The sequence below is a fragment of the Rattus norvegicus genome, chromosome 14 (assembly GCF_036323735.1).
Source record: "Rattus norvegicus strain BN/NHsdMcwi chromosome 14, GRCr8, whole genome shotgun sequence".
Taxonomy (NCBI): Eukaryota; Metazoa; Chordata; class Mammalia; order Rodentia; family Muridae; genus Rattus; species Rattus norvegicus.
In genome coordinates, this window is record NC_086032.1 from 78,807,415 (window position 1) to 78,830,925 (window position 23,511).

The window sequence follows — 23,511 nt, forward strand, 5'->3', positions numbered from 1 at the left end:
GCCCTGGAGCAGTACCTCAGACTTTACCTCCTGATCCATAAGTGCCAGGCAGAGAAAGAGAGGGAGGTGGGTGGGGATGGGGGGCGGAGAGAGTAAGAGACAGAAAGAGACGGTGGGGGAGAAGAGAAAAGACTCTGGGAATGGAATGCTAAGGGCTTTTGAAAACTCAAAGGCCACCCTGAGTGACTTACCTCCTTCAACAAGGCCTAAACCCTCCCCCAAACACTCAGATATACAAGCCTCTGGGGGCCATCCTCAGTCAAGCCACCTCAAGTCTGGGGACTGTAGAGCAGCAGGGAGTGGTGATAGAAGCCTGGGCATGCTTGACCCTGGGGTGTGTTCTGTACCTCTTCTCAGTGGCCCCAGCAGCCTTGACCCCTGTCTTCACATATCCGTCCTGCTGGCTAATTCACTGATGCAAGCGAGTTGTCTTGGGGCCCCAACTTGAGATGGATGTTGCAGGGGAAGGATGTCACACAGAAGAAGGGGAGGGCTGGACTGAGGAGACCTGGCTCCCACAGCATATATCCTGGAAGAACCCTCTGAGACACTGAGCTCAGTGCTTGTCTCTAACTTGAGATGATTCTGGCTCCTCAAAGCTGGGAGAAAGGAGCACCCTTAGGGAATGTCAGTAAGACCCTGGTGCCCCTTATGTGTACTACGGCTTCCTCAGGGGCCGTCTGGCATCTCCAAATTTTTGGGCTGTGCATCAGCCTTAGCGGAATGAAGCTCTTGGAAGAGGGACACTTCTGAGCTGTGGTGACCCGTGTCAGGATGACAACAGCAGGCTGCTGCTGGCAGCCAGGATGAAAATCATGCTCCTGTGTCCTGCCTGAGGCAACTCGCTTCTGGGCAGAGCAGCAGATATCCTTGCACTTCAGTTTCCCCATGGACAGGGTGGGGATCTGCCGTCTAGCACCGTGTGCTCGGCCTCCGTGCATCTCCAGACTGAAGGCGGGTGTAGGTGTTTTACCATCTCTGCTCCCCTTTCTAAGTCTGCTCCACTGGGGAAATCCTCCCCCACTAAGGCACAATTAAATTTCCCAAATTAATTATGCACCTGACAGCAGGGTTGGTGATTTCCTAATTCCCACTGTAATTACATGGCAGAAACAGTCACCCTGGTCTCCCTAGTGGGGTGGGCTGTGCAGCGAGCATGGCATTTGGTCTGAACCTGGCTGGGGCTGCACATTTGCAGGGGGCGGTGTGGCTGGGGGTGGGTAGGGGAATCTTCTACCCTCAGCAGACACAAAGTGAGTTCCTGGCCCGCTCAGGTCATGCTGTCTCTCAGCTCTGTCTTTCTAAGACCACACGGGCCCAGGTAGGGAAGCAATGGAGCCGTAATCCTGAGGCATTGTGAAGTGGCTAGGACGGTGGGCTTTCCTGGATACAACCATCAGAAGTGAGGAGATGGCCTATGGGCTGTGTGTGGGGTTCAGGTGGGCTGAGAGAAAGGAGCAGGAACAGTGTGGCTGTGTAGTCAGGGTCACCATGCTGTTCATAGAACACCTCCGGGTTTATTCTTTTGTTGCTCTTGTTGTACTTCAGGCAAATGGGAGACCAGCGCTCTCCCTCAAGCCACACCCCAGCCTTCAAGTCCATTCTTGGTCACACCCCCAGGGGACTTGGACACAAATGCCATTTCCATATCGGAAAGCATGAAGCCCTCAGAGTGACAGTGAGCACACCAGGGGCAGTGATAAGAGAAGGAGAGGTCCACATGGCTCCAGGGTGAAGATGGCACAACCGAGCCTCCCATCCACGGGCATCCCAGGATGACACACTTTGGCTCTGGTCTCAGGCAGGCCCTGGCAGGAGAGCAGCTCAGGGCAGCCTTCGTGAGGAATGAATGCAGCCCCTAACCACAATGCTGCCCTTCCAAGCCACAAGCCCTGGCAGGCAGCGCCACCGTGGCTTCGGGGACCACAGAATTACATCTCTCTCAAAATGCTCCTTTTTACAATTTTAATTGCCGTGACCGGCATAATCCTGCTTATCTCTGTCCACCCTGACGGTGGATTTATCGTCATGAACTGCAACTGTGCGGCCTCTGATCTCTGAAGGCTGTTTACTTTCTAAGATTTCGTGGGTGCCATGTTGGAGGACAGTCTGCTGCTAGCCTGAAAGTGGGTTCCCACAGCGGTTCCGTTGCTCTTACAGTCTCCTGACCCAGCCTCTTCCCTTGGGGTCTAGAGAACAGGCAAAGCTCCCTCTGCTGTGTAGTCAGTGCCCTGCCCGAGGAGAGTCCTGCTGTTAGCCTCAGGACCCCTACCCTACCCTGCCTAGCAGCCCACGGCCCTGCTGCATAGTGTCATCCTGGCTGACCTCTCCTAGGAGGACACGGGACCTCTTATTCCTAGCAGACCAGTTGAGGTTAAAACATGGAGTGTGTGTAGTCTAGATGCCCAGACCCCAGAGGGTGATGCTGCCAGGGGTGTGTGTCCTGCTCTATCAGCAGCCCACCCGGGAGAGGCAACTGTGGAGTACAGTCCCACCTCGGGGCCTTTACAGGTGCTGGCCTGGGTACCTACAGGGACCCACTAACCTTCCACGAATTCCAGACTCTGTTTTACATTACTTCCCTGGGAAGAGCTGTGCCAGTTCTATTCTGTTGCCGTGATAAACACCATGGCCAAAGCAACTTAGAGGAGAAGGGGGTTATTTCCGTGTACAGGTTGCAATCTAACACAGAGAGAAGTCAGGACAGGAACTCGAAGCAGAAGCCATGGGGAATGCTGCTTGCGGGCTTACCTTTCGGTTTGCCACAGACTCATGCTTGGTTAGCTTTCTATATAGCCCAGGAGCATCTACATACAGATCGGTGCCACCCACAGTGAGCTGAGCCCTTCCGTGTCAACTAACAATGGAGACAATCCTCCACAGAGCACAGGGATGCACCCCGGGCAGTCATGGACTAGAGGCTCACCTCGCTTGGTCCTCTTGGTGACTCTAGGGAAGGTGCGGTTCCCCTCATTCCAGAGCAGAGACCCCTGAGGACCAGCAAGCTAAGTGAGCCACTCAGGGTCATTATAACCCCTGTGGGAGTTAGACATAGCTCTGAGGTGCTTGCCGTCCTATGGGAAGCACTCTGCTCCTTTCAGACCATGGGTGCTGACAGGCCTTGGGCCTCCCAGGTATTCAGGAATGTCTGCCTACAGTACTCTGTAGGAAAATGAGTATCCCCTCAAATGAACAAGGGCACGCTCTTCTGCCCCTCCACAGCTGGACCTTGAGGGGGAAACGGGCACTCAGAGCCACAGCTTTTCCTCAGTGCTCCAACTCCCTGTGAGTGGTCCTCACTGTTCATCTCCCGGGAGATGCTGATCCCCAACACTGTCTCCTGTGGAAGTAAATATTTAGTCATGAGTAGGGGCTGTGTGAGGTGGGGATTAAGGTTTTGGGCATAGGAGCCTATGGCCTATGTTCGCTAGCTTCTTTCATGTTGTGGTACTCTTCAGAAAGAACATGTTTGCTGTCCTCTGAAGGAAATGACATGCCTGGCCATTCCTGGGAGGTACTGGTGGAGTGGCCCTGTCTACCCAATCTGGAGGGATAAGTACTCTATGTATTTTCTATCCTACCAGGTCAGGATCAATGGAGACCATCCTGACCTGGCCACAAGAGCTGCCAACGTCATCACTAGGGTTGCTGACACCCCCTCTTTGGGAGTCTACAACACCTAGTGACTTTGGCGTTGGGAGCTTTGCCCCTTCCTGCAGGCTGGAAGGTAGCATGGTCACAGCCTTGGTTCCTAGAGGCATGCCCCACTGTGAAAGTGGCACCACCCCTGCAGGATGGCAGGCGTGTGCCAGAGGAGGAGGAGCAGCAGCAGCAATGTCCGTGCCAGGAAGGGAGCCAGGTGATCCCAGGGACAGGGGCCTCATTTGGCCTGGAGGCTTACAAGAAAGTTCTCAAGACTGCTGGGTGGGTTAGAGTCTTTGTAGAAGCCCCACCATGTGATGTAAAACCTGTGGGACACCACAGAGAGCTCAGGCCCCTTTCTCTTCAGCCTAACTATGACCAAGCAAGTGATGCCGCCTTCTGTGTGCCTCCTGATCTGCATGGGAAGGGCACTTTGCCAGTCTTCAGTAACAGAGGGGTTGGGGAGGGGACCACCGCCGAAAGGTCTCAGCATGTGGGTGTTTTTGAAGCTCTGCCTACTGTGTCCTTTAGTGTACTTGCAGCTGTCCTTGGTGCTCCCTACCTCAGCGGATTGTATCCTGCCTACATTTCTGCTTTGCCCCTTCCTTGCTGCTTTCCTGGAGCAGCTAGCCTGCCTCATGAGAAATGTCCACCCATATTCCTGACCAATCCCCTTTCTCTCAGCTCTTATAACTCTTCTGCCTGATCTCCAAGTCCAAGGTCCCCTATAGACCTGAGGCTTTTCTATATGTTTAGGCAATACCATCCTTGAGCCCTAGGAAATACACATACTTTCTCCAGGTCCTGGTAAGTCTGTACTTCCTTCCTATGGCTATGGAGAGACCCCTACATTTTGCCTAGGCTTCAGATGGCCCCCACACCTCACTGGAATCCTGGGGATTGCTCTCTAGTACCATCGTATACATGTGTGTCCCTGTAGGCAGGGACATTATCTGGCAGAATGGCACTTGACTTTGCTGTCATTACAGAGGATTCTTGAGGCTCCTGCCTGCCCAGGTTTAACCCCTTCGGTGCAGTGCTGTCCGTGAGGAGGGCTGGGAGCTGCCTAGGGGAGGAGGAGCCTGGGCAGTAGTTGTAGGCACTGAGATCTTCCCACAATGTGAAGTCATGCCCAGAGACATGGAATAGCTCTTTCCCCACCACTCCAGCACAGGGCTTCAGCATGGGATATGCTCAGGAAGTCTCTGGAAGGGCTTCTTGCAAAGGATTGAATTCTCAGAGTAAAAGAGTGCCAAGGCCAAAAGCCAGATTATCTGGGCCAAGATCGTGACCACATTTCCATCTCTGGGTGCTAGTTGGACTGCAGGCAAGGGTTCAGAGGAATGTGTGTGGTTGGTCAGCACACTTCCAGAACCGTCTGCCAGCAAATCTCACAGCATTCAGCACTCAGGGCCATTGCAGATGTAGTATTGTGTAAAGATTCTGGTCAGGGGATCAGACTCACAAAATGGAATCTGCCCCTTTGGGCATTCAGGCCTGAGAAAACTGGAGCTTCCAGTGTCCCCTGTATCCTCTCTCCAGCCCATGGCTGAGCTGCCTGAGGGTCAATGTTGGGTAAGAAAGATCCCTGAACCCATAGTAACTCTCCCAAGCAATGACATGTTGCTCCCATACTCCAGTGTTCACTGATCAGTTACTGGTACATTAACAGGTACTAGGAGGGGTCTACAGACACTTCTATAGTGACATCGGGAAGGTCTGGGGAAGCCATGCCTTGTCTCAGTCCCAAGTAGATAGGACAAACCTGAAGCTGGTACCTGGCTCCTGGGGTTGCTCTACCTTGGGCCATTAGGCTCCCTGTGCCTCAGTTTCCTCATCTGCTCATGGGCAGTCACAACCATGTTCCAACTTTTGTTGGGTGCGTCTGCACCTTCAGTCTGTTGCACAGTGCCAGCATGGCAGCAGGGCTATGGTGGCTGGTGGTGGTGGATGGGGTAGAGAGTTTCTGTTCTGTTTCTCAGAATACAGATGTCCTTCACATCAGGAGTGTCTGATGGGCTTACTTTTGTTGGTGCTATTTTGGCTTGGTTTTGTTTTGATTTCATGGCGTTGTAAAAGCCAGAGGCACTGCACAGAAACCACATTGCAATCTTTGATCTTTCCCAGGCTAGCCATATGTGAGAGCCTTTCTGACAACACTGGGCAGCAGAAAGGGGAAACATACAGGCTGCAGGGCTGTGTGTTCTGAATCTATGTGCTCAATGAGTTATATAAAACAGCCAACACTTCCTTACAGCATTGAGATGATTTTGCCATTGAAAGTTAGCGAGAGTGTGCCGAGCACACTTGAAGTAGTCTGGGCTCTGCGCGCATATTCTGGGGGTGCTCGGCAGGCTGGAGTATGTGTGAATTTTTTTACTTACAATATTTTAAATTTAGGATTGGGTTTTGGGGGCCGTAGTTCATCACGAGCAGAAAAAAAATATCTGTTTGGTGACCTGCCTGGCCCCATTCTTCCTGCACCCTTTCATACAGCTTACCTCACTGGCCAACACTCAGGCCACATTCCAGAATTTTCCTGAATGACACCAATGCCCTTAATATATATCCTATAGTGGCGATTCTCTGTCTATGATTGATCCTGGGAGGGGTGATTAGGAAATCAGGGTAATGGGAATCAAAATTCCCTCTTGGCAGGTCTTATAGAACTTGCAGACCCCTGTGCAGCCTGTGGTCTGTGTGACTGTCAGTACCAAATCTGTTCCTATTGTCTTGTCACACTTCCTGTTGTCTGGAGTAGGACTAAATTTCAGGACAGACTTCTCCATGTCTCCAACATGCATCACCTCTGCTCAGAGGCTCTGTCCAAGTCTACGCTTGGTAGAAGGTCTCCCATATCTCCCCTACCTGGCCTCAGTTTCCCTATAAAGAAAGTACTTGTTGGAGCTTGTCTCTAGAGTGGTAAGGAGTCCACTGGAGGTACCCTGTAGACTGTCAGATGTAGACTTCTGATTATCACAGGGCATAGGGTTTACATGGTCACAGGGACAGTGCTGTAGGCAGAAGTGCCTCTGAGTGGCAACAAGATGGCCTTAGGCAGCACAGGCTTCTTTTGGATGCTACCTCTATATTCATCTTCTGTTTTCAGGATGGACATGAGCATATGTTATGGACCCTTTCCACACACATAAACTCCATGTCCAACACAAGTGCAGGCCCTGCCATGGGACAGGACTTGTGGGTGGCCTCAATGGGAGGGCTGGGGGACGCATGCTTTCCTCATACCTGTGCATGCCTTCCAGGTTAGCAGTGGGAGCTGAATGTGAAAGCAGGGCCTCATGGTGGGAGGAGGGGGAAAATGTGGCCCACCAGTGAAATAATTAAAGAATATGAAAATGGCTTAATGAAATCATTTTTAAAAGAGAATGTGTGCAAACACTCGGCAATTAAGCAGTTGATTCGCAAATAGCAATTTTCCAACCGTGCTCGCCTTCTATGCTTCTACTAGCCCGGTTTTAGACTCTAGGTTTTTAATTTTTTAATTTAAATGAATGAAGATTAGAATGGTCTCACTCGGTGCTGCAGGAAAAAAGTTGAACAGTTTGGATCCTGAAAGCAAAGAAGTCGCCTGAGGGTGTGCCCTGTTGTGGGGTGGGAGATCCTTCTTGAGTGTTTCTGTCCCCTCCCTGCTTCATCCTTCCTCCTTCCAATCCTTCCTTAGTGTCAAGGCTGGTACAATCTCACTTTTGCATGACAAGTTTGCTCAGAGAGGGAAAACTGCTAGCCTAAGGTCACACAGCTCAGGTCTGACACCCAGAGTACCACCACAAGCATTGGTTGTCAGCTGGGTGCTTGACTGGTAGACCTTTAGACAATCTTGGTGTCCTTACTGTGACTGGTTCTGGAACCCTTTGGGAAAAGATAGTCTTAGGCCCAGTGATGGCTGGAGGGTTCCCTGTCTGGACTGCTTGCTGGGAACTGAAGCGGTTGTCTCCTAATACTCAGGCTTATCTGAGGCAGTAAATTCCACTCCGTTTCCTTGCCTGCATTCAGGGTCCCTTAAGAGACAGTTTCAGCAAGTAGATAAGTTGAGCTCCAAATGGACAGGCTGTGGCATCCCTTCACTTCCTCTGTCCAGCTCACCCTGGCCTGGGGGAGAGGCTGAGCCCAGTGCTACTCCTGCTGTGACCTTTGCTCTATGTCCCTGCTGGGATGGCAGCTGGAACATTCTACATCACCACTGACCCCTAGCTGCTTCCAGCAGACCTCAGTCAGCATGAGGAAAGGGTTGGAGGAGCTCCAGTCACTCAGCCCCTGAATTGTCCCCAAGTGTTCCTCAGCTGTTGTCCTTTCAGAAGCAACATTATCCCATGACTGCATGTTCCCTGGGCCCTTCAGTGGTCCCAGCAAGGGGCTCCTTGGGTCCTGGGCTTTTCTATGATTTGTGCATTTCCCTCCAGCATGAATGGCTGCCGGAGGGGTGGTGAAACCACAAACTTGTTCATTCTATTGCTATCTACTTCCTGCCTGTTCCTGTGTCATTAGTGAAATGTAGAAGGTATGAACAAGAGTCATATACCATGAGCATCTAATTGGGAATCACCTGGGTCAACAGTCAGTGCTCAGTAACTACAACTGCCTATGTGAGTTGAACAGATACATTCCAAACCCATAATACAGCCTTACCATCATGGGTTGTTTATGCAGCTCTAGACTTAGAGTCCAAATCTCATGTGAAGACCAAGGGAGGGACTAGAGTGATACAGCCACAAATCAAGGAGACCTGGAGCCCCAGGCACTGGGGGTGAGACAGGGCATTTCTTCCTGCAGGCTCTGAGCCCTGGACTTGGGGTCTGGAGCTGGGAAAGTTTGATCAATGATGTTGAAACTCCCAGTCTGAGGTGGTTCTGAGGCAGCCAGGAGAACCTAACCCATCCACCTACCACCCTGCCGACCCCAACTCTTTTCCTACCCACTTTTCCTCTACTTCCCAGAGCTGGAATGGCATGGGTTGCCTGACTCCTACAGTTTTTGTAGCTTTGAAATTACAGGTTTAGAGTTAGAATCGGGAGTTCAAGGCCAGTCTCTGCCTGGGCTACATGGACTCTGTGGGTGGTTCGGTTTAGATGTTTTAGTTTTCTTCCTTGAAACAAAACGCCAGAAGTTAAAAGCACAGCAGTAAGACACCAGGTGAGGCTCTGGCCTTACCTTGCTGGGGAAATGTGACAATCCCTGTTCACTTCCAGTCTCATTTACTCTAACTCGCGACACTGTGGATTGACTGACAAGTGGCTCAGATCACTCCAGTATTCCTGAGTATCTTGTGTCTTCCCCAGGCCAAGTAAGGGCCAGACCAGCTTTTCCTGGGATGAGGCCTCCTGCCTTGCAGAGGGGCAGGATCCACCATCTTGTAGGCCACCTCTGCCCCAGCAGCCTGTCCTTAGAAGGAACCAGAGTGTTCCAAAGAACAGGTGCTCCTGTTTTGTCTTCTTCTGAGGCAGTAAAAACAGTCAAGGACACCCCACCCAAGTCATTTTCACTGGACCCTTGAGCTCCTCAGAGTGACTGTCCCTTGTATGTCTGTCACCATTGTTGGGTATCTGCTTGAGAAGCAGGTCCCCATGGGGATGATGTTGAGCAGGTAGCCATGTGGGAAAGCACAGCTAGGCCCTGATCCCCCATAACTGCTTTATGAGGACCCATTCAACCAATTCCTTTGCTAAAAATCTAGGGCTAAGACCAGATGGCAGTTGCCAAAAGGTGTGGGGTACCTGCAGGTAAAGGACATTGGTCAGTTTTCCGGTGATGGGGACCTTAGAGGCTGCTGACGCCAGTCCTCAGTGTCTCAAAGGACAGTGATGCGGATTCCCTGGTTGGCAGCCCAGAGCCCCTGCAGCCCAGAGCAGTGGACGCCAAACCCAAGGAGGGACTCCTACCCTGGATGGGTTTGTGAGGAAAAGGTAAGAGAGGCCAGAAGGAGGTGGCATGGTGCCTGGGGTCACTCCTAACTCGATCCCATCTCCACCCAGGCTCTATCCACAGCAAGGGCTGCCCCGGGTGCCAGCTTAACCTTGGCCTTCTTAAGAAGAACATTCCTGAACCGTGTCACATGGCCTCCATGTCACCTGTGTTCCCTCCAGCTCTTTCCATACTCCATTTGTCCAGTTCAAGTCTCATTTAGCTGTCCCCTACAACTGTAGCCACAGCAGTCAGTCAGTCCTCCTGACAGAGCAGCCTGGTGGCAAACCTGTGTGGTGCATGCTACAACCAGTCACTCTCTAAGGGGACTTCACATGGCCACTTAGCTGACCTACTGGGACAGAGCTTTCCAGGTGAGGATTCCACCCACATGGACCCTGCCACTTCCTTGGGGGCACCCCTGACCTCATCTATGTCCAGACCCAGCATGTTGGGAATAGGGGCCGTGGGACTTACGCAAGACACTGTTGGTCACAGTACAAAGAGGAAGGATAGTTGTGACAGTGATGTGGAGGAGACCTAAGCATATGGATGAGGGAAAGAAGGAAGGCTTCCATGGAGGGGCTCTAGCCACAGAAGATGAAAAGCTGGCAACACTGAAAAGATCAGTGCTACCCATGGCTGGAGGTCCGGTGGGTAGCAGGCTGAGCCTAGAGGGTGTTTAGGGCAAGGACGAGACTCCCTTCTGCCTGATGCTATAGTGGCACTTGCCTGTCATATTAGGTCTGTTGGGTCAGCGGGCCCTCATCAGAACCATGGGCTCTGACGGTGGTGAGTTTGCTGGCTTATCCTTGGGATAAATGTATCCTCTGAGGGAGGGAGGTTAGTGGCAGAGAGGGGCTGTGTATAGATCCAGGGGTGTGGGTAGACTGCATTTACTGCACCATTTTATAGTTATCTGCAAACTGCAATAAAACGAAGTCTATTAACTAAAACTAGGAGCAGGTGAAATTAATTTTAGTAATGATTTTAATGAACTCGATATATCCAGAATATTAGTATGTCAATATGTAATCTACATAAAACTGACAATGAGGTATTTTTACATTTTTTTTTCTGGGCCCTGAGCCTTTGAAATCAGTGTTTAACAGTTATTCTGCTTTTGGCCAGATGGGCCACACATTCCACATGCTGTGGACTCAGGTTGCCAGTGACTGTTGTGCTGTAAAGCAGGTCCAGCCCTCTCTACCTGGACCTGACTGTCCCCTGAAGGCTCTCCAGCCTACCAGACGCTGTGTACTGAATCCATCATGCACCTACGTGTACTGCAGACCAGGCAAATGCCCACTTTGTGACAGCACGGTGCTGTTCATCCTAACCCTGGAACCTGCACGGATGTTTCCTCACTCGGAGGAAGGGACTTGGCCTGTAGGACGGAGCACTCCTGAGGGTGACTCTCGGGATTGTCTTTTGAGTCCTGGGTAATCATGGGGCCCAGGAGAGGAGGAATTTTGGTCAGAAGTGGTTGATGTCATGTGCACACAGAGCCTGGGGAATGGACTTCAGAGACAGAGGCAAGCCACAAGCCCAGCATTGTGAGGAAAATCTTGATCAGTGGTTCTCATCTATCCTAATGCTGGGACCCTTGTTGTGGTGACCTCCTACCAATGAAGGTATTTTGGTGCTATTTCATAACTGTAATTTTACTACTGTTATGAATTGTACTGTAAACATCTGCATTTTCCAGTGGTCAATGACCCACAGGTTGAGAACCACTGCTCTGGAGGGTGGAGCAGGCAAGGGCATAGGCTGTTTCTCAACTTCCAGAAGAGATCAACACCTCAGTTTTAGTCCCTAGAATTCCCATTTCTGACTTCTCTGAACTTTCTGAGTCCACCAAGCTTTAAGCACTGTGATGTGAGAGTTCGTTACATCAACCTCAGGACACTCACACCCTCAGGAGGAGAGAGGCTGCCTGTTACACTGTGCCACTCCGCCCATTCTAAGTCTTTATACCACCCAGGAGCACCTCAAGGCATGTGGAATAGGAAGGTCCTGCCGGTGGCAGCAGGGAGGTTCTGGATGGATTGTGGGGGTTGGGAGTCAGCAGGTCAGGCTGGTAAGGTGAGGTGCAAGGCACTGGGGTCTGAGAGGTAGCCAGGCACTGTGGGTATCCTTGTTAATATCCCCTCGGCATTTGCCAGGGTCCCATGGACATTCAGCTGCAATGCTACCTTCTTGTCGTCCCTCCTGCCTCTTTATTTTTCTATTTGACTTACTCCCTCCTAGATCTCTCTCTCAGTTTGTCTGTTTCTGCCCTGTCTGTCTGTCCCTCCCCAGTCTGTGCCTCAGTGTCTCCTCTTTCTGTCTCAGTCTGTTTCTGTCTCTGTCTCTCCCTGATAGTCCTCCTTCTGTCTGTCTGTCAGTAAGTCTGTCCGTCCGTCCATCTGTATCTCTCTCCCCTATATGTCTTTGCATCTTTGCTCCCCCCTCTCTCTTTGGAATGCCACATCTGTGTCCTGTGGCAGCCGCATGATTCTAAGGAACTTAAAAAGAGCTCGCAGTTGTTTTGGAAGTCCTGGCCCTGACAGAAGGCGGCATCTTGGGGACTACTTCCTTTAGTGAGGCTGATGGGGACTCTATTTCCATTCCCTTCAGCCCCTGGGGCTGCAGCCCGCTAGCAGTGGCCTCTGTCTTTGTGTGGCCCCTTTCCTTATCCTGATGACATCTGGAGAGCTTTAGTTTACTCATGTTCTTGCCGATGTGTTTTCAAAGATACTGGTCAACCAGGGGAAGGGGAAGGTATCTTTCCCTAGCAGACAGACTATATGCCTCGGGTCCCCATCCATGTCTCTTTGTCCCTGCATGTCTGTGACTCAGAGATCCCACCACCTCTGGGTCTCCCTGGTGCCTGCACTGCTATTTATCATCTGATGTAGTAGCATTTTGTTACCTTCCTTAGCAAGTGTCTGTCTCCCTCCCTTGATAGGTGTCCTAGACCACAGGGGCACTCACTGGGTGCTGCTCCCTGTGGCTTCCCACACCCATGGGTGCTGCTGAGTTCTTAGCTATGGGCAGCAGAGGATGAGGAAGAAGCTGGGGCAGATTGACTGGAGCTGAAGCAGAGAGGAGCAGGAGGGAAGGGATGTGAGGGGCTGGGGAACAGGATCAGGTCTCGGGATCAGGATCAGTAAAGTGCATTCAGAGATCCATCTGCATTAGGCTTTGGGCACTGAGCTTATAAACAACCATTGTTTTCACAGGGCTCTGGGGCGCTTGGATCGATTTCTGCTAATGGGGCCTCTCACTTCCCCCTTACCAGTGAAAATCAATTCTCTGCGGTTTGGAGAGCAAATGTGCCCTGATTAGACAGCAGGATCATGGTGTCATCTTTGTTCTCTTGCTCCAGTCCTCCCAGAGAGGCCTGAAGTAGCCAGACCCCAGATGGTCTCCAGGGAACGTACCCCTGCCTGGCAATCCTGAGAGTCTGAGGATGGGGAGGGGGCTGCCTCTTGTCTTGGCCTGAGGGACCTTGTGACCCTGAGGTTTATAAAGGAACTTGGGTGTGGTCACCAAGCCTAGAGATAGTAAAGTCCGACATCTTCCTGGAACTGCTTCACTTGAGATCCAGAGAGGAGCTAGCTCTGCAGAACACTCACCACGGACTGAGGAAGAGGGTTGGAAGACCTATGGGCTGGGGTGTCTACACTAAGGTGTCATGGCCTCATTTCAGGTGCAGAACAAGAAGCCTTGGCCTCCTCCAGTCTCTTTGTAGGCTCAGAGAAGGGAAGATGCTGCTGAGGCCAGGCAAGAACAGGTGACAAGCGGTATCGCAGCAGGGTTCAAGTGTTCAGGTGCCACATGGTGCCGGGATCTTAGGCAGAAACATTGACCACAGCCAGAGCCCCTACCCAACCTGACTCCCCCAGTGCACTTGGCATGGTCTGCAGTTGCCACATATTATAGACATACTTTTATCACTTTTAAACGTACGTACATGGCTGTCCTCTTTCTGTGCATGTCTGTGTGAGGATGTCAGAACCCTTGGAACTGGAATTACACATAGTTATGAACTGCCGTGTGGGTGCTGAGAATAGAACCCGGGTCCTTTGGATGAGCAGCCAGCGCTCTTAACCTCGGAGTCATCTCTCCAGTCCCTATTTTTATTATATTCTACTTGTGTGTAGGTGTGTATCTGCATATGGGTATGTGCATAGGAGTGCAGGTGCCCGAGGAGGACACAAGGCTTTGGGTCCCCTGGAACTAGAGTCACAAATGGGGGCCAGGAACCAAACTCGGGCCCTCGGGAAGAGCAGCAAGTGCTCTTAACTTCTGATCCTCTTTTCAACCCAAGTTCCCGTGTGTTTTAATGAGCCATTATAGGAAGCCGTTGTCACTCACACATCATTGTAGAGGGTGTTCCACGGTTCGAGTACCAATGGAGCGTAGCGTAGACCTTAGCATGTCTCTCCTTCTTGGTTTTGGTGGCCTGAGGGCTTCTGGGCTCAGAGAGTCATTGGTACTTTCTGCCAATAACTCATGTTAAGAATGAGGAAAAGAGGCAGAGGGACTTAATGGGGGTTGCATGGAGTTACTACCCTGTTCTCCCTTAGTGAGCTCACTGGGCCAGCTCCTGGTGGCAGGGATCCTGGGATCTGATTCCACGTAGGCACAAAGCTCTCTCTCCTCTGTTATCCTGTGGTCTTGTGCTCGAGGTAGGGGGTCAGCCTGGGCCTGGATGCTCCTGGAGGAACTGAGTATTCAGAGAAGGCAATGGATGAGCGGAACAGAGCAGAGGGGCCCCAGCTCAGTCGGCAGCCATGCTGAGCCTGCTGTGATCTGGCATCAGGTGGGCCAGAGTTTGAACCCTTAGTCTGCTGCTTGTCAGCTGAGTGGTTTCTCCTGCAGGACACTGTCCCGTAGGTGCCTACTGCTCATCTGCGAGATGGGCAAAACAGCATAGATCTTCAGGGTTTGTAAAGCATTGTAGAGACGGGAGGATTAATAGGTTCTGACATCTGAGAAGGGTGGTGGCACACACCATTAATCCCAGCATTTAAGACAAAGGCAGGCTGATCTCCAAGTTTAAGGTTAGCCTGGTCTACAAAGTGAGTTCCAGGACATTCAGGCTACACAGAGAAACCCTGTTCCAACCAACCAACCAACCAACCAACTAACCAACTAACCAGCCAACTAACTAACTAACCAACCAACCAACTAACCAACCAACCAACTAACTAACCAACTAACTAACCAACCAACCAATAAACAAACAAGCAGTTCTGACTTGTGGTCCTCACTGAAATGCCTGGACCATAAACCCTCAGCAAACCTGCTCTCCACAAGGGAACCAGGGCTCCTACCTACACTTGGGACAGAGACATGTTCCCCCTAGAAGGAGGGAAAGGACAACAGTGACCCAGTTCTCAGCCCTGCCTGCGCTGGCACACCATGGTGCTGTGCTGCAAAGCCTACCCCCAGGGGCATGTGCTAACAGTTGTCTCTCTGTTCCCATAGGTCCTCAGATTTTGGGACAACCTACACCAAGCTTACTCTCCAACCTGGTGTCACCACTGTCATTGACAACTTCTATATCTGCCCTGCTAACAAAAGAAAGGTATGTATGATGTGCCAGGCCAGGGTGGCCAACCCTTGGGATCTGGTGTTCCATGGCTACCTGATCTGTTCCTGCTTTGGGACAGTGGTCCGATGTGAGGTATTTGTCCTTCAGCTCTTGCTGCTCTGGTTAATTTTGATGAGTGTATTTGAAACTGACAGTTGGGTCCTTGGAGGAGGCCTGCATGATTATCTAGGGCATATCCATCGTCTGTCCTGGAGGCAACATCCAGCAGTCGGGCAGGGAAGAGAGTCAGTGAGCTGGTGGCTGAGTCAGTTCCACCTGGCTCAGAGTCCTGAAGGCAGCTCTGAGAGACTTCTCTAGGGTGTCATCTCTCTAGGGTTGGTTTGGCTCTATGTCAGAGCATTACTTGCTGTCCCGTGGTCTGCATTTCCCCATTATTGCTCCCTGTCTAGATGTAGAAGAGGGAAGACCATGGGAGACCCCTCCTGCAGATGTGCAGCCATATCCTGGCCTACACGGAAACTCCAGCATGAAGTCAGGAGAACAACCTGCATGTTGGACTCAGTCTAGAGAAGCAGTCCCAAGGTCACAGGACAGGACTCAGACAGAGCAGAGTTCAAATCCTGGTTCACTTCTCTGTGCCTTGGTTTCCCAGAAAGAAAATGGGATGTAGCCCACATCTTACACAGACTTTAGTGAGCCCTGAATAGTGATCCTCACAAGACCAGCACCTGAGCTCCAGAGTGTAGAGGCAAAAGAGAAATTCTAGCAGCTTGTTACTGGACACAGGCTTGACTGCTTACAGCTTGAAGGCCGGTGCTCACAGATGAGATGACACAGAAATGGAGTTAATTGGAGACCTTGCCTTGAGGAGACAGGATGCTCTCAGATTTCCATGTTGGGGGATTCTCATATGTGAGGCAGCTTTTATAAGGAGGGAAGGAGGGGGATGGGACACTGGGCATGAAGAATACATGCTGGGTGGTGCCTTCACATTCCAGTCCCCAACCCCAATACACACACACACACACACACACACACACACACACACACACACACACACCATACACATCTAACACACACGACACATACACAGTGACATACACCATACACATCTAACACACACAACACATGCACAGTCACACACACACACACACACACACCATACACACCTAACACACACAGACACAGACACACACACACACACCACACACACCTAACACACACAGACACAGACACAGACACACACACACCATACACACCTAACACACATGACACATACACAATGACATACACCATACACATCTAACACACACAACACATGCACAGTCACACACACACACACACACAACATACACATCTAACACACAACCAAAACACATACACAATGACATACACATATCCCTCAGCCCCCACATACACACACCAGACTTTGTCATCAACTCCGACTTCCTGGGGCCAGTCACAAACATTCTTCTTCAACAAGTGAAGCATAGTGCCTGTGTGCTTTTGTGTTAGCTGATGCACAGAATTGAGGAGTGAGGAAGCCATCACTCTTGTTGCTGCCTGCAGGTCACCAGATGTTTCAGGTTCTAAAACCTAAAGAAATGTCATTTAGAAGGTAACCTGTTAATCACATAGCTGTGCCTTTTGCTTTTGTTTGTTTGATGATGGGCAAAGTAGGGAAACAGCAATTCTGCCGAGCACCAGCCCCAGGGATGCAGCCCTGGTAGAGCCTGGGACGCACCACAGAGGGCGTGGACATGCTGGGTGGTATTCCTGCTGAGGGCACCGTGCACTCGGGAGGCTGTAGCACTGGCCAAGGTCCAGGGGATCAGTGGGACAGTGGAGCCAGACTGAGCAGGCCCCACTGCAGGTAGCCAGGCCGGAGAGCAGGAACCTACAGAGCCCTTGCTGAGCTATGGTTTAACTCAGCCACTTGCTTTTCTAAAGGTTTAATTATTATTATTTTCTTATGGATATACATTTTTGCCTATGTGAATGTATGTGTACCATGTGTTTACCTAGTGCTCATGGAGGCCGGCAGAGGGCATCAGACCCTTGGAACTGGAGTTGCACGTGGTTAGGAGCCACCACATGAGTGCTTAGAACTGAACTCAGGTCTTCTGCAAGGGCAGCCAGGGCTCTTAACTCCCGTCCCCACTGCTTTTCCATGGGATCCCATCTTGCCTGCCAAAGCAGGTCATCTGGTTTTATATTTTCCTCTCCTTGACTTCTGCTACTGTGAAAGCTTCTTCCTGGACAGAATGGGAAGAGAGGCGGGAGGGTTCAGCAGAGGACCAGGGCACCTGGCCTTGGGGCTTGGCAGGTAAGGAGGAGGAAGGTGGTTCGGTTTTAGTTTTCCATGCCTCTCCCTAAACCCCTCCCTGATGCCTCCTCACACGGGCAATCTCACTCCACCTACAACTGTAGCAGTGAGACATTGCCATCCATTTCCCAAGGCAGAAAACTGGAAGGAAAGGTGAGAGCTGCCCCATCACACACCTCATAGAAGGAGACCTGGGTCTGAAACTGGCTTCTCCTCAGTCTGAGCTAAGGAGACAGGACATCTTCCATGCTCAGAGGTGCTGTGGGGCTTCTGCCTGCTGGGAATCCTGAGCGCATAGAAGGAGCAGGGCAGACCTTTTGCCTCCATGGCTGCCTTGGGTCCTTCCTGCTACAGCCGTCCATGATGGTGTGTATGGCAGAAGTGACCTTTGGAGGTAGGTGCTGAAGGCCAGACTCAGCAGACAAGGCCATGTTCCCATTGATTAGAGCATCTCCCAAGTCCTGTGTGTCCTGCCATTCCAGTGTTGGTGCCCAGTATGGTACACCAACAGGGAAGCCCATAGACTGTGTCCATATATGGAAGGAGGGTGCAGGGGCAGCTGAAGCAGTAAGAACCAGGAGAGCCTCAGATGCTGTGAGGAAAGGGAGGTTGGATAGGGAGCAGTGAGGTCAAGCCTATGTTTCTGGCATGGACTGGGGCCACTGCTTTGACCCCTCTGAGCCTTGGTGGCAACCCAGGATATGGGCTCAGTAGAGAGTTCTGGAAAGGACCTTCTATGCAAGCTGGTTCCCATTCAGGATACTGGCTTCCTCTGCAGACCCCTAGGATAAGAGTGAGATAGTGAGACATTTGCAGTTTCAAAACGGGACAAACTCAGCCCTGCTAGGGAGAGGTGATTTGAATGTTTCCAGGATCCCTGGGCTCCCTGGGTCCATGCAAGCTTAGCCCAGTCCAGTTCAGTTCAGTTCATCTACATGTTACCAGTGGCAGGAAAATGGCAGACCCCTAACATATTCCAGGCTCAGGCTGCTGGTCACCTGCTTGTGCAAATCCTGTTTCCACTCTGGGCCTTGTTTTCCCCATGTGTAAAAGTGGCTGCACAAAGCCCCACTTAGGTCTGTCATCCCGGCCCCTGTTGGCCTTCTCCCAGAAACCCCACAGGCAGCACGTTCCCTGGGGAAGCAATCCCAACTTTGCTTTGTCTACCTCAGCCATCTCTGTCCTGTGCAGGAGGCAGCTGGGTCTTCACGTCTCTCCTAGTCAGGCTCCAGGTGTCCACTGGGATCCAGGCAAAGGTCTGGCTGTACCTGGTGCTGGGACAGAATGCTTTTCCCAAGCCAGATACAGGCTGAGGGCCTACTGTGACCCCGTCCTTTGCTGGGTCTAGAAAGCTGCGCTGAGAACTGCACCCTTCTAGAACCTTTGAGAGTCCAATGGGGCCTGTTAACTTGGAGCCCCGCATTATGCTCGTGAGAGGATTAAAAAGAGAGGCGAAGGCAAATGTCACATCTGTCCCCTTCCCCCAGGGTGACTATGATGTGAGATTTTCGACCCTCTCTTGCAGGACACCTGTGTGAGCCGCTGCCTGTTGTTGGGTAACGGATAGCTTCGCTGGAAAGTGGGGATCTGATTAGGAAATCATTTAATAACAATTACGGCCTGAGCGGCTCTTTTATGACTTCTTAGGAGGCGGCTTTGTGAGCTGTCTTCAGAATGAGCTCGCTTTGATTTTTGTCTCGCCTGCGGTGTAATCAGAGTGTGGCCCCGGGCATGGCTTTCTGCCACCTCAGACATAACTCTGGCCCGTGACGTTCTCCTCCAAGTCGCTGTGGTTCCCACATGGGCTTTAGGTGACAAACTCATCTCTGAATGAGCCCCCAGAGTGCTAGAACATGGTGGAGGTGGGAAGGTCTGGTCTGGAGGGGTTCCCTAGCGAGAAACTGCTTTTAAGTCTCATGTTTTCTATTAAAAATGTATGTGGATTGTCATCTTATACAAAGTATCTGTGTTGAATTGAATGCTAAGATCTCTCATAGGCGCTGTCGCCAAGAAAGCACCCATTGAGTAGATGGTATAAGAGAATGCTGGTTTCTGGTCTTCCTGTTCATCCACTAAGGCCCTCCCTGTGGTTCATTGGTCTTTTTCCAGTTTCCCCTTGCTCCCCCAAAGCTCATGAGAAGCCACTTGCCAGCCTTACAAGGTTGGGGAGACATGGATCAAAATATAGCATCTGGGAAGCTGCCAGTATCGGCCAGAGTCTGTACCTGTATTTTGCAGAACAGACAGTGGTGGCAGAGAAGGCACGTGTCCCATAGGACTCCATCGATAACCAGGCTGCCGTGTGGAGCCTTCCACACAATGTCCTGGTAGACCCCCAGGGCAAAGGTTCCTGCAGTCTTACGATTTACAGGTGGGTTAAAAAACTTCCATGAGTCCACAAAGTGAGTCAAGACTGCCTTAGCCCCAGGTGCCCCCATCAGACTTTAACCCCATAGGACGCAAACAGCAGGAGATCTGTGCAGAAGTTCAGACCTAGAACTGCACCTTAGCTTCTGATAGCTACTGTGGTTCCCAGTTCTCCTGGGACTACGTCACAAGGGAGTCCCCCAACTCTCCTAGTCATCAGCTCTGCCACTGTCCTCAGCCCCTGCCTGTGACTTCCTCTGGAACCTTTCAAGCTATCCTGCTCTTGGTGCTGATTCTTGCTGGACCACATGCACGGGCCTCCTGGATGCCTTTCTTGGGCTTGCTCTCCCAACCCTGCTCTCTTCTTTGTCAGTCTGTCTTCTCCACCAGATCTTCTCCTACGCTGCGAGTCCACAGTGCTGAGCCCCTCCGTGGCCTCCTTCCTACTCCACCTCAGCATGAGCTCCACCCCGCCCAGCTCTGAGGAAGCCCTTGTGGAAATCCAGGTTCTCCTCTCTTCTCTTCACCAGAGCAGTGTGCAATCTAAGATCGGCTCAGCCTCCATGGCTCCTGCAGTGCAGACTCACTTCTGAGCTTGGAAGGAACACCCAGCCTCTTCAGCCACTCTGATCCAGTCAGAGCACAGAAGCCTGCTGACTCTCTCTAGCAGTGAAGGAGGTTTGAGGAGCCCAGATCTGATCTTAGTCCAGACTTAACGCAGAGATTTCCCCGCAGTGGGTTTGGCCTTTATCCTTCCCACACTGAAGTGCATGCCTAGCCGTGTTGTTGGCTGCTCTGAGGTCGATACCCCTGAGGGTCTTCCCTTCTGCCCTGGGCCTAACATCTCATCAAGAATGTGCCAGGACGAAAGAAGGCCTGAGGGATGGAGATAACAAGAGCTTTGTGAGGACTTTGGACCCCAGGATTTGTGCTTTGTGGCCCTTGGCTTCTCCTTACTGGATGTTGCATTCTGAGCTCAAGACGATCTCCTCCTTGCATCTACTGTGTATCATACAGGATGACGATGTGCCGCTTCATAGAGCGGTGCCTGGTGCTGGCAGCTAAAGTCCTCAGCACCATGGTCACTGATGGGAGCTGGTGATACCCTGGGCCCCCAGCCCCCAGGGTTGCACTAAGAGTCTGAGTCAGGCAGTGTCAACTCAGAAGAGATCAGGCCCCCTACTGTGCATTCTGTTTTTTCAGGGTCCTCACCTTGGCTAACACCGGGCTGAAACTTTGGCATCTCCCGCCAGCTGGGGCACAGACTCCCTGTGAACCAGAAATGATCGAGACACGTTTAACTTCATGTCCATGTTTAGACCGGGTGTTGACAGAGCTGGCACATGAGACCTAGGTCCATTCTCCCTATAGAAGACAGCCCTTGCCACAGCATACTTGTATGTAGCCCGATAGCCAGAACTCATATTCATGCCTTGTCATATCTAAGGAGCATGAGAAGAGGTGTGTATGTGTGTGTCTGTGTGTCTGTGTATGTCTGTGTATATGTGTGTGTCTGTGTGTGTATATGTGCGTGTGTCTGTGTGTGTATGTGTGTGTATCTGTGTCAATATGCCTCACCATATCTCAGGAGCATGAGAAAGTGTGTGTGTGTGTGTGTGTGTGTGTGTGTGTGTGTGTGTGCATCTCTGTATATGTGTCTATGTATCTGTGTGTATGTCTGTGTGTGTCTGTGTGTTTGTGTCTGTCTGTGCATTTGTGTATCTCTGTATCTCTCTCTGTGTATGTGTGTGTGTATGCATCTCTATGTATGTGTCTGTGTGTCTATGTGTGTCTGTGTGTGTGTTCATCTGTCTGTGTCTCTGTCTGTATGTCTGTGTTTGTGTACGTATGTCTCTCTGTGTGTGTATCTCTCTCTCTGTCTCCCCCCTCTGTGTGTGTGTGTGTATGTGTGTGTATGCATCTCTGTGTATGTGTGTGTGTGTTCATGTGTGTGTGTGTGTCCGTGTTTGTTTATCTGTGTATGTCTCTCTGTCTCTCTCTTTCTCTGTGTGTATGTGTGTGAGAGTGTGTGTGTGTGAGTGTGTGTGTGAGAGTGTGTGTGTGAGAGTGTGTGAGAGTGTGTGTGTGTGTGTGTGTGTGTGTGTGTAGAGAGAGAGAGGGTGTCTTGAGCAGTCCTCAAGTTGTGTGCTTCATTAACTGGGGAGAACTGGGAATGAGGACCACTCACGTTCCTCATTCCCACGTATTCTCTGGGGTAGGTAGGCAGGCTTTCATTTCTGCTATGGCTGCCTGGTGCCAGGGAGCACTGACTAGCCTTTGTGTAACTGCACATCTGCAAATCAAGGTATTCCCCATGATGCTGTCCATCAAGATGCCATAGGGGAGTAGATCCCTGTCCCCAGGCTCCCTGTCCCCCCCATGCAGGGACCCACTCCACCACCCTTTCTGTTCCTGAGCCTGCATGGAGTCACCATCACCTGCAGGTCTCCCCCGTGCTCTCCTCTACAGAGCCTGGACTAGAGGAATGGCAGGGTGGCAAGGGTAAGGGAGCAGGAAGGGACGGCTTTTCTATGAGGCATCCTGGCATGGTGCCTGAGTGTGTAGATTATGGCATGATAACAGAATATGCCGCAGCTATGCACAACAGAAAAGCGTAGCCGGGAATATGAGAGCAGACGCGTCCTTTCGATCCCAGAGTCCTAACTTGAGTATCCCGAGATGCCAGCAGTGAGCAGGGTCCCTGGATGGCATCCTCGGGGCTGCGTGCCTGTGCTGGATATCTGCACTTGTCTCTTCCTGTGGTGGATGCCCATGCCCCTCCATGCTGAAAGTGAGGAATTGCCTTGGCAGGGACACAGCTTGGGAACTGCTGTCAGGGCTCAAGACAGAAGTGAGAAAAGAAACGGAACAGAAAAGGCAGGGGAGGTAAAACCCAGAGAGCTTTGTTTATAAGGATGGCTTGTAAGAGTAAACGGGGGAGCTGTCATGACAGGCGTGGGAGGCCCAGAGAAAAGTCTGTAGAGAAGCCCCCCAAACATAGGGGTGTCTGACTTTTCTAAGTTTGCGGGGAGCTACTGGGAATGATTTAGTTGGAGGTAGCCTGTGTGACAGAAGAACATGGAGGAGCCAGGTACTAGGTCGGACCATTAATTAATAACGGCTAAAGCGTCAGCGCTCTATGGCTTTTTAATTTTTGCCTTAGGGGATTGGGGAGAGGGAGAGCACTGCAGGGAAGGGTGTGGCCTGATTTCTTCAGAATATGAGATCTGGCACCTTAAAGGGGCAGGCCCATGGTCTTCCAGGGCTTGGTTATGGCAGCCCCAGACAAAGCTAGACATCTTGGTCCTCAGAATGACGGTCAGTAAATATTGCTGCTGCTCGGATCAGAAGCCAGCAGACTGGGGTTCACAGAGCTCTGTGAGCTAATGAAGGTTGCATCTGGGTTCTGGGGTTCCCCTCCCCACACTTTCAGATGGCAATGTTTTTCTTCCACACCCCTCTTCCAGCCTAGGGCGGACGGAAGCAGGCACTGCCAGGTCATTAGACTCACTCTAACCTCACATCTCATCCCATAGGCCCAGAACTGCCCGACAATGGACAGGCTGAACCCCTCTCTATGGGAATGTGGTCAGCAACAATGTAGAGAATGGGTGCCCCAGTGCCTTAGCCTTGTACAGTCAGAGTTTGAGGGCCTTGGGGGTCAAACTCAAAGACAGACACTACCACAGACTCTGGAAGCTTCTACATGGGA

At 51.4% G+C, this 23,511-nt stretch overlaps 1 protein-coding gene across 5 annotated transcripts in view; it reads left to right on the forward strand.

Moving 5' to 3' along the window:
• The window catches only part of Sorcs2 (sortilin-related VPS10 domain containing receptor 2), a 368,293-nt gene that overhangs the window by 215,125 nt on the left and 129,657 nt on the right, over positions 1-23,511 (forward strand). For all 5 annotated transcript variants that reach the window (XM_039091958.2, XM_039091954.2, NM_001107225.2 and 2 more), the window contains exon 3: positions 15,040-15,139. In XM_039091958.2, coding sequence (XP_038947886.1) covers positions 15,040-15,139 — 100 coding nt within the window. The remainder of the gene's footprint in view (positions 1-15,039; positions 15,140-23,511) is intronic.